Raw genomic sequence first — 21,666 nt, forward strand, 5'->3', positions numbered from 1 at the left:
AGCCGACTCCAAGCTGAATTGGATGGTGTCTTATAAGCTGGTGGCAAAGGAGCTGGTGAGGTGGGGAAAGGGGAAGATAACGATTACACAAGGTTGTTCTTTAAATCCGTTTTACTCTCGTAGTGTGAAGGAAGAGGGAAAGTGGGGTGCAGTGGGGAACCAGTGGAAACCAGCGGGCAACTAAGCTGGAGGATGCTTTTTTATTTTTCTTCTTTTCTTTTCCTCATTCCTACAGAAACTATATGAAGCATGATTTTAATTTGTGGGAGACAATAAGAGAGCGAGCAGTGAAAATATTCTAAGACCTTTTACACGTTTCTTTCACAGTCTGACTGCCCCTACTCAGAAAAAGTCCCAAGTATTAAAATACCAATGGACATCATGGAGCAGGAACCTTTCCTAAGTGATAGCAAACCTGCCGACAGTGAGTAGAACTAACCTCTTGCATGCCTGACTTGCAGTACAAAAATATATATATATATTTTTAGAGTTTTTTTTTTTTTAATTTAAAAAAAACCCTTTCCTATTACTTGAGAAGTACTTTTTCTTGTTCTTTTTTTTCTGTTTTTTAATTTCCAGGTCTCTGATTTATGACAGATTTTGGTTTTGTGAGCTTTTCTCTTTGCTCTTTACAAAATTGTTGTTGTTCCTTCTGGTGCCTCCAGCTTAAGCGCTTTTATCCAGCTACTAACAGGTCTCTTGGCCACTCACTCTCTCCTCCTCTCTTTTCTGACCTTTCCCATTTTGTGTTAACTCTGCTGATGGTTTGATTTTTTTTTTTCCCCCTCTGAGCCTAGTGTTCTGGATTTGCAGCATGTCTAAACTGCATCGCTGTCCTGTTACTGTTTGTTTCCTTAGGTGCCAAGCAGTTGCAAAAATCAGCGCTTAAAAGAGTAATTAAGCGTGTCATTGATCCGCATTGCGCATTAAACTGACAAGGCAGTGATCAGTTGACCATTAACGTATTTCCCTTCTTAGGTGATTTGCTTTTGTGCTATTCTGTTTCTTTTTAATTTCTTACATTAATATCTGTAATTGATTATGATGATCTTCATTTTCAGTCATTTTCACGTTTCATATTATAGTCTTTTAAGTGAGGAATCGGGAATAACAACTGACCTTAGCTTTTCTGCCTTTATGCTGACTTTTTAAAATACTGTGAGCAATGGGTGCTACCTGGAGATAAATATGCTGTTTTGTTGTGAGACGGGATGGGAGAAATATGAACTATAGTAATAAGTGAGTACTGCTGCAAGGCTGGTGATTTCTAGGAGTAGGACGTAAACCCACAGATCTCGAGATCCTTAAACTCTCCTTTGCCTTTAAGAGCTGGTACCCAAGTCCCCTGCCTTTCGGTGGCGTTTAGGTACCTTAGGCAATCCTAAGCATTGCTCTGTGCTTTTTAGGTACAGGAACACTTAAAGATTGGCATTATAAAACAAAGCCAAAGAGAAAGAGACGTTTCCCTGACTATTTAGATATTCTCAGTGTTTTGCTGATAAGGAGAAGAAAAGGAGCAAAATCAGGCTCAGACAACCAAACAGGTCCTCCTCATTTTTCTGTAAAAATGCCCTGACCTGCTAAAAATGAATTGCATCCCAAATGTTGTTACATGGGATTTTATGATCAGGTGCGTTGTTTTCAACATCTTTAAGGCTGAAATAGTTAAGGAAAAGTTAATTCTGCCGCAAACCTGTTTGTTGGAATGCCCTTGGAGACAACACAGGCTAAATCACCCATGAGCCAAGGAGTAGTTGGTTTGCGTATTTGTACGTTTTTAGAATCCAGCAATTGATTTGCTAGTTTTTAATCAGAAACAATGCAAAAAAAACCAAGAAAAAAGGGAAAAAAAGAAGAAAACCAGGCCCTTGGATTAGAAAAAGTAGCTGGAATCCAGCAACACTGTGGTGTTGTCCTTAAATATTAACTGCGCTCTGCGATTCAAAGTGTATTACTAATAATACTACTAACATTAGCTTTCCTTCAGCAATAGCAGGAATAGGTTTATTATTAATAGAGAGTATGCTTCCCCACGCTGGGTCAGGAAGGGAAAGCCGTTACAGGCAACAAACCACCTATTTTCTCGCAAGGCGTTTGGGTGCGACAGTGAGGAGCGCAGGGTAGCTAAAGAGGTGTAGATAAAAGGTAAGTGGCGAGACCTACAGGTGGTGAAAGTCTTGGGAAATTAGTCTTTTGGTCGTGTTGGCAGGTCCAGGGTTTTTATCTCAGAGGAGAGAGAGAGAAATTGTTTTTATTTACAAGCTGTGAAATTCACCTGGCAGGCAGGCAGCAGTAAAAAAGCGTTGCCAAATAGATGAGAGTGTACGTGAGAAACTGAGGCTGGGCTTGAGAAGCCGTCCGTGCTGCAGGCAATGACAAACAAGACTTTCTTCCCTCCCCGACAGGAGAAAAATCACCAACATTCCTTGAACGCCATACGTCGTGCTGATACAATTCCTTTCCTTCAGTCACACACCATGCCAAGGTAAGCGCCCAAAAAATGCACTTTATAATGATTCCTCAAAAGCATCTCAGTACGCCGAAAGTCAACGAGGCAAAGTTTCTGCCCCCCTATAGGAAACTCTTAAAAAGCACTTTGACAATATTCCGTGCGCAGGGTTGTAGCATCCCACGTTGATAACGAACACGGCCTTAACGGCGCGTGGGATGGGGAGCCTGAGGACTCTGCTGTTCTTGGTTAGACCCCACCTGCAGTACCGAAGGCTGGTTCGGGGTCTCAACCAGAAAACAACGCAGAGCAACTGGGAGGAGTATAGGAAACGCCTCTACAGGGGGGAAAGTAAATTAATTGGGATTGTTTAGCCTTTTTTAAAAAAAAAAAAAAGAGAGAGACCGAGAGAAAATTGCGGTTATGCTTTCCTTCAGTCATGTAACGGGATGTTGCAGAGAGGAAGTAATCTGTTTTCCCATGTCTGTGGTGGAAAATAGAGTAAATAATAACCTTAAATTGCCGCAAGGAAGAGTTAAGGAGCAATTTCTCAGAGCTGCTCAGCCCCTTGAGGCCACCTCGGACCTCCCAGCGCCAGGAGTCGGGTCTCAACCAAGGCAGCAGTAGTCCTCTGAAATGTCAAAGAAGGATCTACACTTCCAGGTCTTAGAGAGCGTGTGAAATTAATCTCAATGGCTATAACCGGATTATTTCAAAGGCAGTTTATGAGCGTTGCCACAGCTTGGCGCGAAGCACAGGTGCTGGATACTTGGAGCTCCTCAGTCAATGAAATCGGTGGGTTTACCTCCTGACGTGAGCAGTGTTTAGACCAACTCATTAAAATAACCTTACGTGATGTACAGGCCTTATCTAACGAGCAGCTGTAGGCTACCACCACCTGTCAAGGTTATTTACCTGGTACCTATATGGTGCCAGTTTCAGAAAGCTGTACAGCGTGAGCTAATGCGAGGGGACCGATCCTGGGAGTCGAGCGTTTGTTCCATTTCTAGATGTGACGCTGTCTGTTGGGCGTCCCGCCAAGCCCTAGGATCTGCGGTTTTCCCAGTTCACGCCAGTCGCCCCTCTGTTTTGTTTGCAAAATGCTGGTTTTTCTCTCGCCAGTTGTGGATTATTCTTTTTTTTTCAGGATTTGGTCACTGGGAAGCTGTGCTAGCAGAAGTCCTGAGCACGGCGGACCACGTTAAGAATTGGCCGAGAGGCCTGGAGGGAGTCCCCACGCTTACCTTGTCTTTCTCTTTCTCCGCAGCCCTCCACGAACTCCAGTAAAAGTTGTGCCTCAAATTAGAATAGAACTTGAGCCTGAAGACAATGGTTATTTCTGGAGGAGCAAGGGAACAGAAACTACTTTGTAATTTGTCTGTCTGTTAAATCTTTTTATGGAATTTATTTTGTCACTAGCCAAATATTAAAATGCTCTCTGCTCCCCACCTGCATAGGTAAATGAGACCTCCCGCGCTGCCCCTCCGCCCTCGCCCCTGCGGATCCCCTCTGATCCCTCCTCACCCCGTTTCCCCACGCCGACCAAGACTCGTTTTGCCTTCTCTGTCGCTTTGTCGTGCACGCGTCTTTCTCGGTCGCAAGCAGAGGGCAGAAGTATTAAGGATATCGCGCCATACCCGCGGGGAGATGTCAGGGGGACTGGCGTTACTTTAGTTGTGAATCCGTGTTTGTTTGTTTGTCCGTTTGTCGTCTGGCAGAACAAAACTGACCTCCGGGCTAATTGGATGTCTTGCTTACACTGCTCGAAGATGCTGGAAAGTGCTGCTAATACTAACTTGCTCTTAAAGCCTGTACTCGTAGTTAACACAGGAAGGAAAAGGAAAAGGTACTTCACTCCCAGCACAGACAAACCATTGCCATCGTTGTAGCATGTGTTTTGAAATGTCCCTTTCCTATGCAATTTTTTTTAAAGAAACACTTTAATGGACTTAATCCGTCAGGTACATGGAAGAGTGTTATTTTCCTAGATTATTTTGTTTAAATTATGGGGGCCTAACCTATGACTTTTTTTTGTCAATTTTTTTAACCTTTTTTTAATTACTGTAAAGAAAAATGAATTTTTCCTGCAGCAGGAAACGTATAGTTATGAGTAGTTCTACCTCTTATTTCTAGATGCCAGGCTTTCTGTAAAAAATGTATTGTACCATATATAATGTGATTTTTACAAAAAAAAAGGAAAAAAAAAAGAAAAAAAAAAACCACCACAAAACACAAAACCGCAACACCACACCACAATCTCCAGGACATGGCATAGGGCTGGATCGGTTTGATTAACACCTTCTACTCTGAAGCATCTGTTTTACTTAGGGTTATGTTATTTAATTATTTTTTTTTAATAAGTAATCTAACTTCGCTATGAAGGAGACGGGATGTAACTTAAATCTCTTGTGATCTAGGAAGAGTCTTAAATGTAACGTTGGTAAGCGAAACGCTGACCAGCTACCGACATCAGTGGACAGATGCTGATTGTATTCATGTTGTTGATTTCCTACGTGGTATTGTTGGAGTTGTTTCTCTTGAAACATCGGTGTGTGCGCGCGTGTGTATGTGTATACATGAGAAGACCCCGGGTGCGCTTCAGGCGCGATGACGGCGCGATGGAGGAGAAAGACGGCTGAAGACGGCCCACTGGGATGCTCATCCCGACGCTCGTATTCGCCAGGCTCAGAAACATCTGCATCCTCTAGCATCCCACCTCTGTTTACCATCGTCTACAGAATTTACCCTAAATCTTGACTGCTCGGTCCTAGACCCCTCCATCCGTACGCAGTGATGCATCAGTACCAAGCAGGGTAGGCACGGGCATGCCCCTGCTTTTGGTTTTCAACCAAGCGAGCAAATACCACCGTGGGAGAGATGATTTTTCTCTCTGTAGCATGTACACGTATGTACTTGTGTGTGCGTAGAAACGTGCATTTGGGAAATTGGGCTTCACCGAGACATTTCTTTGATGACACGTGAGGACTACATGTAACACACTAAAAGCTTCATAAAAAAAAAAAAGAAAGAAAAAAAGCCCAGCTATAAGGGCTAATTCCCCAATGGAGAAAATCCCACTGCAGAGGACAGGCGTGTTGCTGCCGCTTTTGTCCTTGCGAAACCAAAGTCCGTGTTGGTTAGGTAAACAGAATTTCATGATGGTGCTGAGACCTTACATGCCAAATTTTAGCGTCTACTCACTCGTAGTAGCCAGATCGGCAACGGGAGGTGCAGAACAGGGCTATTCTTTTCTTTTCCCGATGTGCTGTAGAAGCAGCTGGCCACCTTACTTTCCCGACAGCGCTTTGGTTCGAGGGTGAGTTGGCAGGGACCGCGATAGTTGGAGCTCGACCTGCCGCGAGCCCTCATTGCTGCAGAAAGACGACGGAGCTGCCGAGGCGCCCGCACGTGCGCGCACCTCCGTACATTCCCCCGCTCGTTCTCCAGGGGTCTCGCTTTTGGCTTCCACGAAAGGTGTGTCCGCTCGCAGATCGGCATCCCCGGCAATCGGCCCAAAACCCGCTTCCCAAAGCCTCGGGAGACGTCGGGAACGGCCCGAAAAGGAGCGGTTCCGCGATGCTAGCTGGAGGACAGAGAACCCGGGAAGCGCAACGCCGGCTTCAGCCGACGTTTTCCATCCCTTAGCGAACACAAGTCCCTGGTTCCCAGAGGGCAAACAGACTCGAGCGTCGGAGCTGCTTGTGTTTTGCCCAGACCTTGGGTTTGTAGGAATCCCAGTGAACGGAGGGAGGAGAGGTCAAACCAGAGGAATAGAGAGGAGCGGCTTTCTTGCTCCGGGTAGGCTCGGCGGGCAGGGTGCTGCACCCACGCAGCTTCCCGTCTGCTGGCACCTCTCCACAAAGGTGATGCCTCTCCACAAAAATGAGGTCTTCCGCTTCGGATCCGTGTTAAATGTACTTGAAACGTATTGACTGCTGATCTAGGTCTTGCTCTTTTCTTTTTTCTGTTTTGTTTTTATTTTAACCTGAGGGAGCTGTCGTGCAGAGGGTGGCATTGCTGAAGGGACAGCATAAAGGTTTCTGTAGCTTTCCGTGAAAAACGGGCAACTCCGGTGACAGGAGCTGGAAATGTTCCTTTTCCTGGTGCCTGGCACTAGCACTTCATGGGTGGTTGTGTCTCTTTTGTTGGTTTTTCCTTGAAAAAAACAAAAGAAAACCCAACGCAGAGAGAGCAACCGAGAGCTCTGCTGGCACCAGGCGTCAGCGGGCATCACGAGGGAAGTGTCGCTGCACTTCGTAGGCCTCTGAAAATAACTAAAACTTCTTTTCAGTCAGAACTGGGTATTCCGTGGGAAAAGCCTGGGTGAGCACTTCTGGGCGTAGGCACGGAGACGGACCCAAAGCCCTCTGCGATCTGAGGCGGCCGTCAAGGAATGAACTTCCCAGAGCGAAACAAAACCGGGTCCCAGCTCGTGGGGGGACCCCGTGGCAGCCACCAGCTGCAGCCAGCGTCGTCCCAGCCCCGGGAATGGGGTGGCCGTCTGCCTCTGTAGCCCACGCTTATTTGTCATCGTGGCCGATATGTCTTTGTATTTTTTTTTTTTTTTTTTGAATCAACACGCACTTTCAAATGCTTTTATTATTGTTTTTAATTCTCGTAAGTCTGTATTTGCTTTGGAGGAAAAAAATAAAAACTTAGTATAAAATGAAGTGGATCAAGATGTGGAACAAAAAGGAAAAAAAGCAGAAAACATTTCAATATATTAAAATGATTTTTTTTTCCAGTAATATAAAACACGAAATTCCTTATAACATTATAGTATTTTACAGTTTTATGAAGCTTTCTATTGTGACTTTTATGGAATCAAAAGATAAAGATGATGAGATATTTTAGCATTTATATTTTTCAAAATTAAATGTATACTGAAAATAAAGTAACTTTATGCATTTATGGGAGAGCGCATGTGGTCATTTTTCCTCGTTATATACTCAGTCTTGTTTGATTGAATCGAGATCCCTGTATCGCTGTTGTAATCGCCATTTCCACGGGAAGATGCTCCAGGGGAAGAGGCGGCTTAGGAAAGGTCCCACAAATACATGTGAAAAATGCAGGGACAGGCTCTTAACAAACCATAGAGGAGTTCAGGATGTGTGGCTGTAACACTGAGGTTTACTGATAGCAATACTCTCTCTTGAGATAATATATTGAAGCTTTCGGGGGAGCAAAACAGAACTTGTTCACAGATAGGGGTAGCGAGACCCCAGTCCCACCTCCGTAAGTCAGTGGGCACGAGGCCGTAACAGAAGGCGGCAGCCGGGTACGAATCGCAGCCCCATGGCAGCTTTTTTTTTTTTGTGGGTCCTTTTTCAGCCCGTTCCTTGCTGGGCACCACGTCGGCAGCAGAGCACGAGCAGAAGGGTGCTTGGGGTGGGGGGGTGTCCCCAGGACCCCGGCGATGGAGCGAGGGCAGCCTCGCCGACCCCCCCGAAGATCGTTTTGGGATGCGGAGAAGGCTCTCGAGGGGCTCGATGCCGCAGGACCCCGAGTCGAACCTGGGATTAGACAAGATTGTGGAAAACGGGTCCGGTAATGGGGGTGTGCACCCTTGCCCCCCAAACCCAGGGATCGTGGTGGCCGTGGTGGCACCCCACTGTGGTCCCGCGGGGCTCCCCAGCACCCCCAGTTCCACGTCCTCCAGGGGCAACAGGGAGGGATGCTCGCTGGCTGCCATAGGTGTACAAGGATAACTTCTGGTGACAGCTAGCAAAACAAAGAGCAGGGTTGGCAAACGATGAAAACCGTTAGAGAAACCCTCGGCTAATTTTCCGCAGACCGTGGTGGGAAAGGGGCAAGCCCCCGTCAGCTCCCGCATCTGGGGGGGCTGTGCATGGAGCAGGGCTACCCCCAGGGCCGTCTGAACCCCTTCATCCTTTCACGCGAGTTTTTCTCGTTATCCACCGGGCAATTCCCTTGTATGACACCGCGACGCTGAAGCTTGTGAGCTAATGCACGCTCGGCCCTGCAACATCCCTGTGGCGTTGGGGTGGTCGTCCCTGTTAAAGAATTTACGAACGGGGGTTTCTCTAGGTTGGCTTTATTCACAACTCAGAGTTGGGCCACCACCGCAGTGAATGGCACACTTCCAAAAGTTTCCAAACCTTATATACCCTTTTGCCACCCATTGTCCCAATCCAAAGTCTCTGTAATTTTCCAGCCGATTTTCTGTTTTCATATCGTTATCATCCATCATCTTATCTCATCCATTCTCCATTCTCATGTCTCGGTTCTTCTGGGATTGGTGGTCACAGGCAGAAGGTCTCCGGTCACCATCATCACTTGTCTTCTTACACTTCAAAGGCACCTATGAATTTCTAAAGAAACTACTCAGGTTATTTTATTAATTTATCTTATTCTAAAGTTAATCGCTTACTGCCATGTCTTAGGTTTAAGGTGTATGATCCTTCCTCTGTTGATTCAGCTTGACTGGATTTTAAGCCAGCCATGAAGAGGGAGTCTCATAAAACAATTAAGCAGCTGATAGATAATTGTTTTGTATGCACCTGCATTCTGTTAATCATATCTAACCCAATATCTACTCATTAGTTATATGTCTAATATGAATAGCCTTAAAACAATAAGGCGAATAGTCTTAAAACAGTGAGGCTTAAAGCCTAGTTCCTTTTACATCCCACAGGTCTCCCCTTCGATAAGCACCAGCCTCTGCATTTTTGCATCAGAAGAAGCGTTTAGAAAATGGTCGATGCTGCTCGCACGACGTGACTGGAGCCGTCACGGCGTCGTGCAACCGCCACGGACGCTTTGGGGAGACGGGTTTGCGCAGCACCTTCCACCTCCCGGCACCTGCGTGGGCGCTTTGCCGCCGGGCGTTGGGCAGGGTGAGAGCAAGCCGGAGGAGATGTTTGCCGAGGACCGGCGTGGCGAAGCCGTCCTGCGTGGCTCGGGTACGCGAGCCTCTGGCTTCGAGCTCTCCATCGTGGCGCCGCTTCACCCAGGAGGTCCCGGAGCCGCGCAGCATCTCCCTGCCCAACTCTACCACCTGCGGACAGGTAAGGGTGAGCCCAGCATGGCCGTGGGCTTCTCCAAGAAACCTCCGCTTTCTGGGCTGAAAGTTGTCATAACCAAACTTCGCTTCTTGCGCTCGCTGTTCCTTGGCCAGGAATGTCAGTGAGGACGCGGGGCTGGGGGAACAGCAACCATCAACACCTCTCCGGTTCCACCAGCATCGCGAGCAGCCATCCCGGTGATGGAGAAACGTGATGGGGCATCAACTCCTCCAGAAACCCCGTCCCTCCCCGCCACAGGAGGAGATGGGGTCATTAAAACACTTTCTGAGCTAACTTTAGTAAGGAATATGGGTTGTGTCTTTTTGGTGCAGGGGCGGTGCTGGACCATGGTGCAGGTCCCCACAGCCTTCTCCCCTTGGCTGCTGCTCTCCCGTACCTGACCTGGCGGGCTCGGGTTAGGCAGCACCAAGCTCTACACTCTTAAACTGGGACCAAAAGCCATGTATCGTCCAGCATCTCTCCCGTTTTGTCAGCGTGGAAAGTGTTTTGTAGCATTTTGGGACTCTGCTGTGTTTTGGGCAGCTACCTCTGCCGTGGGGTAGCGGGATTATCCCTTGAGGAAATAAATGACTTACTCCTTGCAGCTGCAGAAAGCCCTGGGTGTGAGCTGGGTGACACAAGCATCACCTGCGAGCTGGTCCCCTCCCTCATAAATTGCTGGGTTTCCTCCTGCAAGTTAGCCAGAAACCTTTGCTGAGGTTGTCTCCTGGGGGGAGGCTGGGGTGCCTAAGCCAGGAGGAAAATACTTGCTGCTTCTTTGAGGAAGGCACTGTACGCAGTACAAAAGAAGATTAAAATTAAAAGGAGGTATGAGCCTATTTATGTGCTGGTTTTCTGTGTAGCTGAAGTTGAAACTTGGGTCTAAATGCCTGGGGAAAGGAGTTATTGGGAAAGCAAACAGCCCTGCAGGTCTCAGAGGCAGATAAAACCAATACTTTTACTGGGGTTTTTTTAATGCTTTCATGGATCTAGTAACTGATTTTAAAAAAAGGAGTCATAAGTTGGTCAGCTTATTTCCTTCTGTACTGGGTTAACCTGCTCTTAAGGAATAAATCACTTAACCTACATGTTTGGTGCCTGGCTGGGAGGCAGAAAACCCCCTGGGTTCCCCCGAAGGGCTGGGTGATGCCACGGGCTTGCTGTGGCAAGATTGGAGGGGTTTTTTTTACCAATTTTTAGGAAAACCCACCCTGCTGCATGTCAATTAATGAACATTTCCAAGCTTTCCTCTCTGCAGGAGCTTGGCCATCGCTGGACGGGTTGCGGGTACCAGCAAGGTAAATATTGGGAGGTGTTTTATTCAGAGCCGCCGGTTTTTAGTGCCTCGAGCAATTCACAGCGTGCTTCTCCTATCGCAGCCCTGCTTTCCCTGGTTGGAAGCTTTTAGTGATGTTACTCCCACCCTGCTGCTGCGCCTGCGATGCATCGCTGCTTAATTACTGCTGTACCAGCCGTGCAATTAGTGTGACTAACAGCTCGAGACAGCTGCGGTTGGGAATGGTATCTGCCTGGCAGAGGTATTTGGCTTGGGTTGTTTGTTTTTTGGGGTTTTTGTTTGTTTGTTTGTTTTTTTAATTGGTTCTTGTTCTGTTGCCTGCTCCAGCCTCATGGCATTCTCGGCCTCGGGCTTTGCAAGGCACTTGGCAGAAAGGCACTGGAGGTGGCCTGAGGTTTGCTGGGTACCCCAATATTTGGGTGATGAGCAGGCAGACCAGCCAGGAAGCGTTGCTCTGAGCAACAAGGATGGTTTGGGGGGTTTTTTTGGTTTGTTTGGGTTTTTTTAAATAGAGACTTTATTACTTCTGACTCTTTGGAAGTGGGTTAGAGAGCTGCCGAGATAAAAATGCAGGAGGCAAATCTGCCTTGTGCCTGTTGCGGTGCTGAGGGCCGGAGAAAGGAGACCCAGGAAAAGAAATTAAAAGAAGAACCAAACGAAAAAGCTCCACAGCAATGAAGAGTAGGAAAGGAAAGTGCTTTCTGCCCGGGTTGGCAGAGGGCTGGATGGGAATCCCTCGGGAGTGCGTTGCTGGCCGAGTCGATGCTCCCGGGTGGCATCAGCTGAGAGCAGATGTGCTGCTGTACCAGCCAGCCCAGGCTTTCTCAGAAGTCGACTGGTTTTAATAAAAAAAAAAAAAATTGTTGTGTTTTTTTTGTTGGTTATTTTTAAAGCAGTAATTGATTATTTTTGGGGTGGGGTTTGTTTTTCCCCCACGCGGTGCCCACGTAAGCAGTGACAGCAGCAGAGGCTTTGCCGTCATGGGCTGCGTTCGCCTCGTGCAATGCCGCTGCTTCCCAGGTCCTGCGCAGGTTGCTGTGGGCAAAGTTTTTGTTTTCCCCAGGTGGGGAAGGAGCTGGGGGGGATTTCCTGATTTTATTTTTTCTCTGCCGGTGTGGTGCCAACACATAGCTCCTTCATCCAAAAAGGTGTAATCTCCCCGGGCGACCGTGGGTACCTTCTGGTGGAAAGTGAATGGGATGTGTCCTTCGTGCTGGGCTGGGATGGAGAGAGAGGGCTGTCGGCTCGGAGATGAATGCGTGGGGAAGGTCCCAAGAGCTGTTTCAGAGCAGCAGCCCATTGCTAAAATGAAATCCTTAATAATGGATGCCATCTCTGTAATGGTGTGGTGCAGTCACTTGCCTGATGAGTCAGCAGGGAGGAAGATGCGGCAGAACGAGGCTTTCCCATCCAGAATTAAAGCTCACGGGACCCCAAACACCAATGGTAATAAACACACTGGGTAAATAAATAGGTCGGGCAGAGCATGCGTGTCGATGCCCAAAGCCCCCTGCCAAGGTAGACAGCATTTTCCCATGTGCTTGAAGAGTCAAAATACATCAAGTGCAGGTGGGTTTGGGCAGACCAGCCCTATGCCAAGGGCTGGGGAGCTGGGGGCCAAAAGCCCTGCCAGGTGTCCCCCGCTACCCACCAGCGGGGCAGGGGTCAGCAGCCCCATACCCACCAGCGGGCAGGGGGAAACCCCCTGGTCGGGGCTGCGGGGGGCTCGGCCGGGTGCATTTGCAGGCGAGGGAATAGCAAACAGCGAAACATCCTTATGCCCTTTGGTCATGGGCTGATTGCCAGCAGGGCTTCAGGTTTTTTAAGCCCCTGATAGCCAAGGGGATGGGACATCACAGCAGGCAGTGATGCCTACTCCCAAAAATGTGTAGAGCAAACCCCTTGCTGAAAATTGTGTGCGCGGGGTGTGAAGGGGTGAGTGATGCGGGCTGCTCTGGAGAGAGCCTGGGCTTGGCTTTCTGCTCTCTCCAGCGTGCCCGGGCTTTCGGCATTGGGAAACACCCTTGGGGCATCGCAGTGCGCACTTCTCGCCTGGAAAGCTGCAACGACAATAAGCACTGTTCTTTTATTTTCCTTTTTTTTTTTTTTTATATCCATCAGCACATTTCCTAGAAACAGGCACAGAGCAGCGGAGATGTTCTTGGCTTACTTAATTGTATTTCTCCAACTTTTCTGGGAAACCCAGAAGGTCACTGGGATGGTTAGCCCTTACCATGTGCGTCCTGAATTTGACGGATGCAAATGTGATGTGGGAAGGGAGCGAAAGCTCAGGCTGGTCCCTAGTACCTTGTGCCTGGCAGACTAAACTGCTTTTTTTGGGAGCGGTGGGCTAGAGCCCTCTGTCCGGCCAGGACCCAGAGGCGCGGTGGTGACCGTGGTTGGTGCCCAGAGCTGCTGCCTTGGGTACCACCACCCCGAGGAAGAAGCTGAAATGGAAACACATCTCCATACGTATCGATGTACCAGGGGAGCTGAGCTTGGCAATGCCAAGTATGCGAATGAGATGTAGGTCTCTCACCCCAACAGAAGAGGATAAAAAAACCCAACCGTTAATTATTTTGGGAAATAAACGCCAAAAGCACCACGTAAGACGGTGGTGGGTGGTCAAAGGTGGGGACCCAGATGACGTGTTTGCTAGGAAAGGCTTTGAGCAACGACGGCGGCTCTGGAGCAGCATCAGCCACCGGCTCCCGGGCAGAGGAGGGAGGAGGACGGTCTTTGCTGACCCCCCCCATCTTTCTGGAGACCAGGTTGTCGGCGTTGCGGCTGCCGGAGGGACTCTGGCAGGGGGCTGGCCGGGACGCAATCCTGCGCCATCCCAGCCAAGTCCGTCTCATTTCATGGAAAAACTGAGCGCAGACCTGGGGGGTACTGGTGCTCTCCAGTACAGAGGGGAACCAACGTGAACGGGGGTTTCGTCTTGGTTTTCCTTGAGGTCGGGTCTGGTGAGTGCGGCAAGTCTTGACTGCTAATGCTGTCTGCAGAGTAATTACTCTGGGGCCTTAATTAGCTTTAAATTGATTTCCCCTGATTCTGCCCACTAACCCTCTGCCTCTTGCAGAGTTTTCCCTTTCTGGATGGAGTCCCTCTGCCCTGTTGGTAAGGGCATTGCTGCTTTTGTATCCCTTTATTCCATTTATTGCTTTCCTTTGCCCATCGCTTCAGCTCATCCGTGTTTTATTGCTGCAGCACGGGCTGTTTTAATTTGCTGGTTTATCTTTGCACGGCACAGCTCTGCGCACTGAGGTATCGTTATCTGCTTTCCTTGTCATATTTAGATCTTGTTCTCCTGCAAAAAAAACCTGCCAAATTTAGGCTCTGGATTTTCCCTGTCGTTTTCCCTGCTGGGCTTGCCATCTTCCTACCTCCCAACCCGGGGCTGCTTCGCCCCCAGCACCCCCAAAACCTCACACGGGCAGGGGAGCCAAGTTTGGGGTACGGAGCGGGGAAATTGGGGCAGCCCAGACGCCCCATCTCTGGCGATGGGCTAATGCCTTCAGCTAGCTGAATATCCCAATACCCACAGAGAGCCGTCTTCGGGGGCACTTGATGAGTGTTTTTTAGCATTCTTGCTTAATTTTTTAGACCATTAGGTCCCAGGACTAGAGCTGGGACCTCCTCCTCTTCCTCCTGCCTGCAGAGCCGGGGCCGAGCCCCTTCCCAGCCCTCCCCAGCGCCCCGGGGGTGCAGAAAGCCTCGCCAGCAGCAGCGAGGGTGCTGCTTTTAAGTCTTTATTGCGGCTGCGGGAATACATGGGTGGTGTCGCCGGCTGGGCGGGCAGGGGGCCGCGGGTTCGGTGGCGCCGTCCCCTCCCGGTGCAAGGAGAAGCAGCCGTCTTGCCGGGCGTCCTCCAGCCTGGTTCCTTTCGGCATCCCGCTTCCCTGCGCGTCCCGTAACGCTCAGCCCCAGCTGCGTGGCCGTGACCCTTTTCCCCAGCCCCAAAACCGCCTCCTCCATCCGTGCGTGACCGGAGAGGCGATCCCCGATGCCGGTATGCCAGAATCCCCCCCAGCCCGGCGTGTCGGACCCCCGGCAGCTCACCTCTGGGCACTTAGCTCAGCAGGCACGAGTCCCCATCGCACGCCTCTCCCAGCTCCGCGCTCACCTGCAAAACGGGGGGTTTGGAAAGAACCGCGGGGGCTGGCCGCCGGCACGGCACGGGGCGGTGTGTCGGGGGGGGCCGTGGCTTTACCTTGGAGGCGCAGTAGAGGGGGGGTGAGTTGGGCGGGCAGCAGGTCGAGGCGAATTCGGCTCGCTGCTCCACCAGCTGCCCCAGCAGCTCGGGGCTGGCGTCCGGCATCTTCTGCGTCAAGCTCTCCCGCAGCCTGCGGCGTGGGGGCCGGCGGGTTTTAGCGGGGACCCGGGGGTGTTAAAAACCCACACAGTGTTTTTTTGGGGGGAACACGCGCGGACAGCAGCAGGAGCAGGGCGGGATGCCCTGCAAGGGGTGCGTTACGTGCTTCCCCGTGTTGTTTTCTTGCTATTTAGGCTCAAAACCACCGGCTCCGTTCGTGCACCCTCGAAATTTTTGGCCAAATTTTGATCGCGCCTGCTGATCCAGTTGTGGCGGGGCAGGGGTGGGAGGAAGGCTTACCTCTTCTTGAAGTCGAGGAAATTCAATTCAGTGTACTGCGCGCAGAGCTGGTTGGCCTTTTCCAGGAAGGGGGGCAGCTCTTCTGCCATCCGCTGGTGCTGGGTGGCAGAGGATGGCTGTAACCGGGCTGCCAAAAGCCTCTGCGGGGATTTTGGGGGACGCAGGGCCGGTGGGGGGAGAGCAGGGTGAGCCCACCCCGCCGCTCACCTTGCTGTCCAGGCAGGCGGAGGGGTCCTTGGCAGAGCAGCACTCCTCCCTGACTTTTTTGCAGGTGTCGTACAGCTTGCCGAGGAAGGCGTCGGGGACGCTGGTGTGCCTCCGCGTCAGCTCAAACAGGTACCTGGAGCGGGGAAAAAACGAGTCGCCGTGTCATCTTTTGTTACCGGCGCGGCTCAGCGTGGGATGGGGGCTGCTTTTCGCGTCTTTGTGCAGCCCCTGGGGGCGATAGCCCTGAGGGAAGAGAGGATGCTCCCCCGGTTATCCTAATAATAACCAAACCGCGTAACGAAGACAAGGGGAGGAGGAAGGGTCGGCAGCTCGGCCGCCGTGGGTACCGCTCACCTCTCGGCGTGGCGAGCCCCCTCCTCGCCGCAGAGCTGCTCGTTCGTCGGCTTCTGCGCCTCCGGCAGTTTGGGGGTGGGCGCCGGTGGCAAGGCCGAGATGCAGAAATAGTTTTGCATGAGGTTTTGCCCCTGGCAGCAGTCGGCAAACCTTTCGTCTCGGGCCGACAGCGCGCTGCAGAGTTTGGCCGTGTGCTCCGATAACTGCAAAGAGGGGAGCGGAGGGTGCAGGGGGGCTGCCGGGGCCGGTGAAGCTGCAGACCCCCTCGCTCGCTAAACCCCTGCTGTGACCCGGGAGGTGGTTTTGGGGTCGGCTCCGGGCTCCCCTACCTTTTTCTGCATGCAGTCCTCGGCCACCGCCTCGCAGCACTCGGAAAACGCCTCGGCAGCGTCTTCTGCCAGGGGGAAAAGGTCCTCGAAGGAAGCGCTGGGCATCTTCTGAGCAAGCGAGGTGAGGTAGCTGGGCAGGCACAAGGCGTTCGGGGGGCTTAGGGAGCTCGGCTCCCCCTTCCCCTATTATTATTAACAGCTCCAAGCGGGGGTTTCGCCGTCTAGAGGTGCGGGAGGGTGATGACGGGGAGCCACGGGGCTCGCTCGGCACTTCTGCTACATGCCGAGCGTTTCCGCGGGATGCTACAGCACGCTTGGTTTTGCATCTTAATTAAAATTTGCCTTTGTGAACACTGCCTCCGAACAGGATCCGCAGCTCGAAATAGGAACGTGCTCCCAACCGGACCCATGTTCGAGAAGAGAAAAAGCTGTTTTCCCCCTCTTTTACCTGAAGGTGACTTTGTCCTTCCCGTACGCTGTGAAGCGGGAGCAAACCCGGTTTGACATCAGGGTGAGGAGGGAGACGGTTTTCCTTTCCAGTTTCTGCCACAAAAAGAAGGCGGGGGTGTTTTTCCCGTTTTTCCAAGGGAAACGCCAGCCTTTCCCAGCCACTTCTCCTCGGGCCATCGGCACGGTGCCGACGAGCCCGGCGGTCCGAATGGGCTCACCTCCTTCAGAAAGCAGGCGGTGGGCGCGGGGGAGATGCAGCAGGTAGAGACCATGGAGAGGAAGGTCCTGGTGGAGCCCAGGAGCACGGGCAGGGGTGCCTGGCTGTAGCTGCTGGCGTACTCGTGCAGAAACCTGCGGCAGAAGCGGGCTGAGGAGAGCCGGCACCCCGGGATGAGGCGCTCGGCTGCGGATAGATGCGGGGTTTTAGGGGCGTTAGGGGTTGCCCGGGGGTGGGACCCCTCTCCGGGTACCGCCCCGTGTCGCCCGCCGATCGCACCGAGCCATCGGCGAGAACCGAGGGCTGCTCCCCCCAGCCCGGCTTACCGGTCCGCGAAGTCCTTGGGGTCCTTCTTGAAGTCCTGGCAGAGCTCTTCGTTGGAGGGCTGGAGGTAGCGGGGCAGCTGCTGGGGTGGGTGCCGCAGGGCGGCCAGGCACAGCTTCTGCTCCAGCCCCTCCTGGGCGCAGCAGCCGGCCGTGCCGGGGTGGGCTGGGAAGGGCGAGCCCTCGCCGCAGGATTTGGCCGACAAAGCTGAGGACTGGAGGCGTAGAGAGGAGGTTACGTGCTGGTGGCCACCCCATCCCATTCCATCCCATCCATCCCACCCCATCCCATCCCATTCCACCCCATCCCACCCCACCCCATCCCATCCATCCCATCCCACCCCATCCCACCCCATCCCATTCCATCCCATCCATCCCACCCCACCCCATCCCACCCCACCCCATCCCATCCATCCCATCCCACCCCATCCCATCCCATTCCATCCCATCCATCCCACCCCATCCCATCCATCCCACCCCATCCCATCCCACCCCATCCCGTCCCCCCAAGCCCCAGTTTTGGGGTCCGTCAGCCTCACCCCGTCATCGTAGCAGGAGGGGTCGGCACCTTCGGCGCAGCAGGTTTCAGCCAGGGAGACGATTTCTTGGACGAGGTGGCCGATCTCCTCGAAGGTGGCATTGGAGAATTTCCTGCTGCTGGTGATGATGGTCCTGGGAGCAAGGAGCAAGGAGAGGATGAGCTGGCGGTATGTTTCTCTCTCTTCCAAAAAAAAAAAAAAAAAAAAAAAAAATCACATTGCAGCATCATTCTGCCAAAATGGAGTTTAACGCCGTCAGCTGGAGAGGAGCAGCTGCGGCGCTGCAAGAAATAGCAGTGTATTTCTTGGAAAACAGCCGGGAAAGACCCAGAGCGGGTCTCAGGCTGAGGGCTGCCCAGGGGATCATGCGCCAGCTCTGTTAGAATTCCTAATTATTTAGGCACCTAATAGGTTTTGAGGAGTTCAACAATGAAGCAAACTTTTCTGCTCTTAAGAGCCATCAGAGTCCTCATTTGCAGGGAGTGAATAAAACTTCCCCTTTCTAAGATTATTTTAACACAATTTTTGTGGTCTTGGCTTAGGTGCTGAGTGTCCTGGGAGGGCAAATATGGCAGAAAGTACCTACAGGGTTCGGAAGTCCTCCTTCCCCAGGGTCTTGAACTCCTGGCAGACTTTGTCCCGGACATAAGCTTTACCTGTAAGCACAGAAAAAGGAGGATTTGTGAGCAGGATTTGTGCCTTGGCTCGCTCAGGTGCAGCCTGGGTGGTGGCTGGGGAGCCGGGACCCGGTGACCCTGCATCTGCTGGGGCTGGGGTTTGGGGAAATGCCGGCTTTGCTTTCCCCTGCAGTACCACCTCCGATGCCCTTCTCTTCGGGTGGCAATACAGCTCATTTCCAGCAACCTTCCTCCTTGCAGGATTAAAAAAGAAAAAACCAAGCAGCACGGTTCTGCTTAATTGAGTCTCCTATGGAAAATAACTCAGGGTTTTTGCTTTTTGCCAGGGAAAATGATCTTTTGGGGAACAGCCTGTTCCCTCTTGACCCCCTATTTTGCTCTTGCTTTCCGCTTTCCACTTCCCACCCCGGCAGCAGCGGCGGCGCGGGAGCGAGGGATGCTACGCCACCACAAAACACAGTCCAGAGGCTGCGGGGCTCTTGCTTTCTTCACTTGAGGATTGTCCTTTTTTCAGAGACTTGCTTCTTTCCCCAGGCCAGACTCGGTGGTAGTCCCTGGGGAGACGCTGGCACGGTGCTGCGCACCGGCAAAGGCTGCTGCTGCGCTGCCGGTCTCGGAGGAGCACCGCCGGTACCCAGGCTGCTGCTCCGGCTCCGCAGGCAAAGAGAGGGGCGGGGGGGGAAAACCCCTCCCTGGAGCTGGGACAGCTATAGGGAAAACATTAGGTGCATCCGCCCCTCGTCCAAATGGACGTTTCTGTGCGTTTGAAACGCGTGGTGTCGGTTTTTCTGGCAGGGTTTGGGGACCGTAAGGGCTGGGAGCTCTGGAGACAGGACCACGCAGGTCAGGAGCACCCAGCGGTGGACACATCCCCGGCGACTCTCTCATCCCTGGAAAAATGCTATCGATTTTTGCTACCGACCGCATTGGTTAGACTTTGGTACTGGCAGGGTAAATACTGATACCAGTATTTACCGGTATTACAGTGCAGAGCAGGGTCACCTCCCCAAAACCGAGGGGTTAAGTGCCGCTACACTGAAGGTCACGTTGCTTTGGTGGGAAAGCAAGGGTGAGGGGCCTTTCGCAAGGCTGGTAGCGCCGGGAAAAAAGGGAAAGCTGTGCTAAAAGGCAATTATCTTTCCTCGCAGGAACAGCGGCTGTTGGTCCTGCTATAAGTGCCAGCTTGTTGTATTTCTTTCCATTTTTGTGAAGCGGTACGGGAGAAGTAAGATTCAAGGGTTTTTTTGGCAGGTGGGTGATTCCCTGCGGAGCTGTGAAGGCAGCAAGGGGTGGCACAGAGCATCGTTTCCATCCGAGGGGTGGGTTTTACAGTGAAATGGTGCTTGTGAAGGGGAGCAGAAAATCTCTTTTTCCCTTGCAGAGGGAAGAAGCCGGGCCCCGCAACACTGTCCTCTCCTCCTCCCTCTGCCCCCGACCCCAGCCCAGCCTTTTCCCCTCCCAGCTCCTCCAGCATCACCCCAAAGGGGCATCCCGGGTACCGAAACATCATCCCGCACCTTCCCTTTCCTCTCTCTGATTCCTGCCCAGCAGGAATGGGGAGAGGGCAGGGCAACAAAAACCGCCGGAGCTGACAGACCCCAGCCTCGTACCCCTCGTCCCCGGGGGAGAGCAAAGCCCCAGGCGCGTGATAAATGCCCTTACCTCGGTGCTCAGCACGCACGGCGGCTAAAAGCAGCAGCAGGGTGAGAGCTGCCCTCATGGTGAGGCTGGTTTCCTTCCTCCTGCCAAAAAACGGCGGCGGGAAACCCATCCCGGCGTTTATATGGAGGTAGTGCCGACTGCCGTGTGAATGATTAATCCCGTCGGCGGGGCAGAGGGCGAGCATCCTTGGCCTGCCTGCCATAGCCTGGGTGCCAGCGCCTCCAAAACCAGACGGATTATAATCATTAACTCGGCAAAAAGGGGATGGGTTGCTGCGGGACCTCAGGCAGGGTCTTCCATGGATGATGGGCGCAACGTGAACAAGAAGAGGAGACGTGCTGGGGCAAGCGTCCCGCGCATCCCTCGAGTGCGAAGCCGTGCGGGGTCGGGCGAATAAACGTTCCTCCCGACCCCGTGCGAGGAAGGAGCCCGCGCTTTCGGGGTGCTGGCACCCCAAACTCTCCCGGGGTGGTGATTCGGTGGAGCGCCCTGCTCTGCCGTGACCCTGTTGTGCCGGTCAGGGTGACTCCCACCCAAAAACGACCGATGGGCAGGGCGTCGCGCACGCGCGTGCCCCAAGGTTTGCTGCTTTCTGGGAGCGTGCGTTGCTTTTTCCCCTTTTTTGGGCTGACGGCAGAGCCCCGGAGCCCCCCTGCTCCCCGGGATCTGCAGCAGCAGAGGCAGCGGGTGCTGTAACGTGGCACTGGCAAGGTGCCGGGCTGGCGCTTGGGCTCGGGGAAAGAGGGACTGCGGAGCCAGCGGGGTCACGAACAGCTTATTTATTCAGCCTTAGGAAGGCAGGCGGCAGGCATCACGGCCCGAGGCTGCCGCAAAACAAATATCTAGCAAATATTGCCCTGGGTTAGCGGTGTTTGCTGAAGCGACCCGCTCCCCTGGGGTGGCTTCCCACGGGCGGACGTACCGGTGCCTCCTTGGGGCTTTTTAAGATCTCGGTTGTGACTAAAGCAACCAAATCTTCAATATCCCTTTTTTCCAGGCAAGCGTACCGAGAGTTTGCAGCTGTTCGGGGCAAGTGGCGTTTGAGCAGTTTGCTGCTAGTCTTGGGCCACCCTCCAAATCTTGCAGTGGCGGGCTCGTCTCTTGGGACAGTCCTGCGATAGTTGTGGTCTAGAGGTGGCTCTGGGTTAAAACAGCGGTGACCGACACTGTGTGCACATCCAGATGTGTGGGGAAGTGGGTTTTCTTGCTTTTACTGGGATTAAAGGTGCTTTTCACCCGTGAGCAGCCCTACCTGGGTGAAGGTGCCAGCTGAGATGCTTTTCAGTGCAGGGACTATGTTTTTGGAGCTGGGGAGTAATAAAACCAGAAACATGGGCCTAGTGTGGATGCTAAGGAGGATTCAGGGCCATTAGAGATCAGAGGAGGGTTTGATTACACTGCACTTGCGGAAGAAACCTGGGTAATGGGCTATTTGGGTATAAACACAGAAATTTGATCTCTTTTGTGACTACCCTGTAGGAGTCAAGCTGTAATTTCCCAGCAGCTTGCTGTTGAATCGCCACCTATTCAGCCTGTTTTGGACAAAACCCCAGGTATGGGT

The 21,666-nt window shown here is 52.3% G+C and overlaps 2 protein-coding genes across 5 annotated transcripts in view; one reads left to right on the top strand and one right to left on the bottom strand.

Annotated features, from left to right (window-relative positions):
* The window catches only part of SLC4A4 (solute carrier family 4 member 4), a 197,299-nt gene extending 193,405 nt beyond the window's left edge, over positions 1-3,894 (top strand). For all 3 annotated transcript variants that reach the window (XM_075039301.1, XM_075039311.1, XM_075039308.1), the window contains 3 exons: positions 328-424; positions 2,406-2,485; positions 3,717-3,894. In XM_075039301.1, the coding sequence (XP_074895402.1) occupies positions 328-424; positions 2,406-2,449 (141 nt within the window). In that variant the 3' untranslated portion in view covers positions 2,450-2,485; positions 3,717-3,894. The remainder of the gene's footprint in view (positions 1-327; positions 425-2,405; positions 2,486-3,716) is intronic.
* Positions 3,895-13,844: 9,950 nt separating this feature from the next.
* Positions 13,845-20,214, bottom strand: GC (GC vitamin D binding protein). Of its 2 annotated transcripts, none has more exons than XM_075027314.1 (13): positions 20,106-20,214; positions 18,392-18,461; positions 17,806-17,938; positions 17,270-17,481; positions 16,945-17,077; positions 16,725-16,819; positions 16,277-16,406; positions 15,948-16,150; positions 15,594-15,726; positions 15,387-15,484; positions 14,985-15,117; positions 14,834-14,897; positions 13,845-14,081 (listed from the first exon to the last, which is right to left on the bottom strand). In XM_075027314.1, exons 1-12 carry the CDS (start codon positions 20,212-20,214, stop codon positions 14,844-14,846), a joined length of 1,503 nt encoding a protein of 500 aa, XP_074883415.1. In that variant the 3' UTR covers positions 13,845-14,081; positions 14,834-14,843. The 2 variants fall into 2 exon arrangements, with proteins under 2 accessions (XP_074883415.1, XP_074883326.1); XM_075027225.1 differs by lacking the exon at positions 13,845-14,081 and adding an exon at positions 14,506-14,673.
* Positions 20,215-21,666: the final 1,452 nt, after the last annotated feature.

Source organism: Buteo buteo, chromosome 1, assembly GCF_964188355.1.
Source record: "Buteo buteo chromosome 1, bButBut1.hap1.1, whole genome shotgun sequence".
Classification (NCBI taxonomy): Eukaryota; Metazoa; Chordata; class Aves; order Accipitriformes; family Accipitridae; genus Buteo; species Buteo buteo.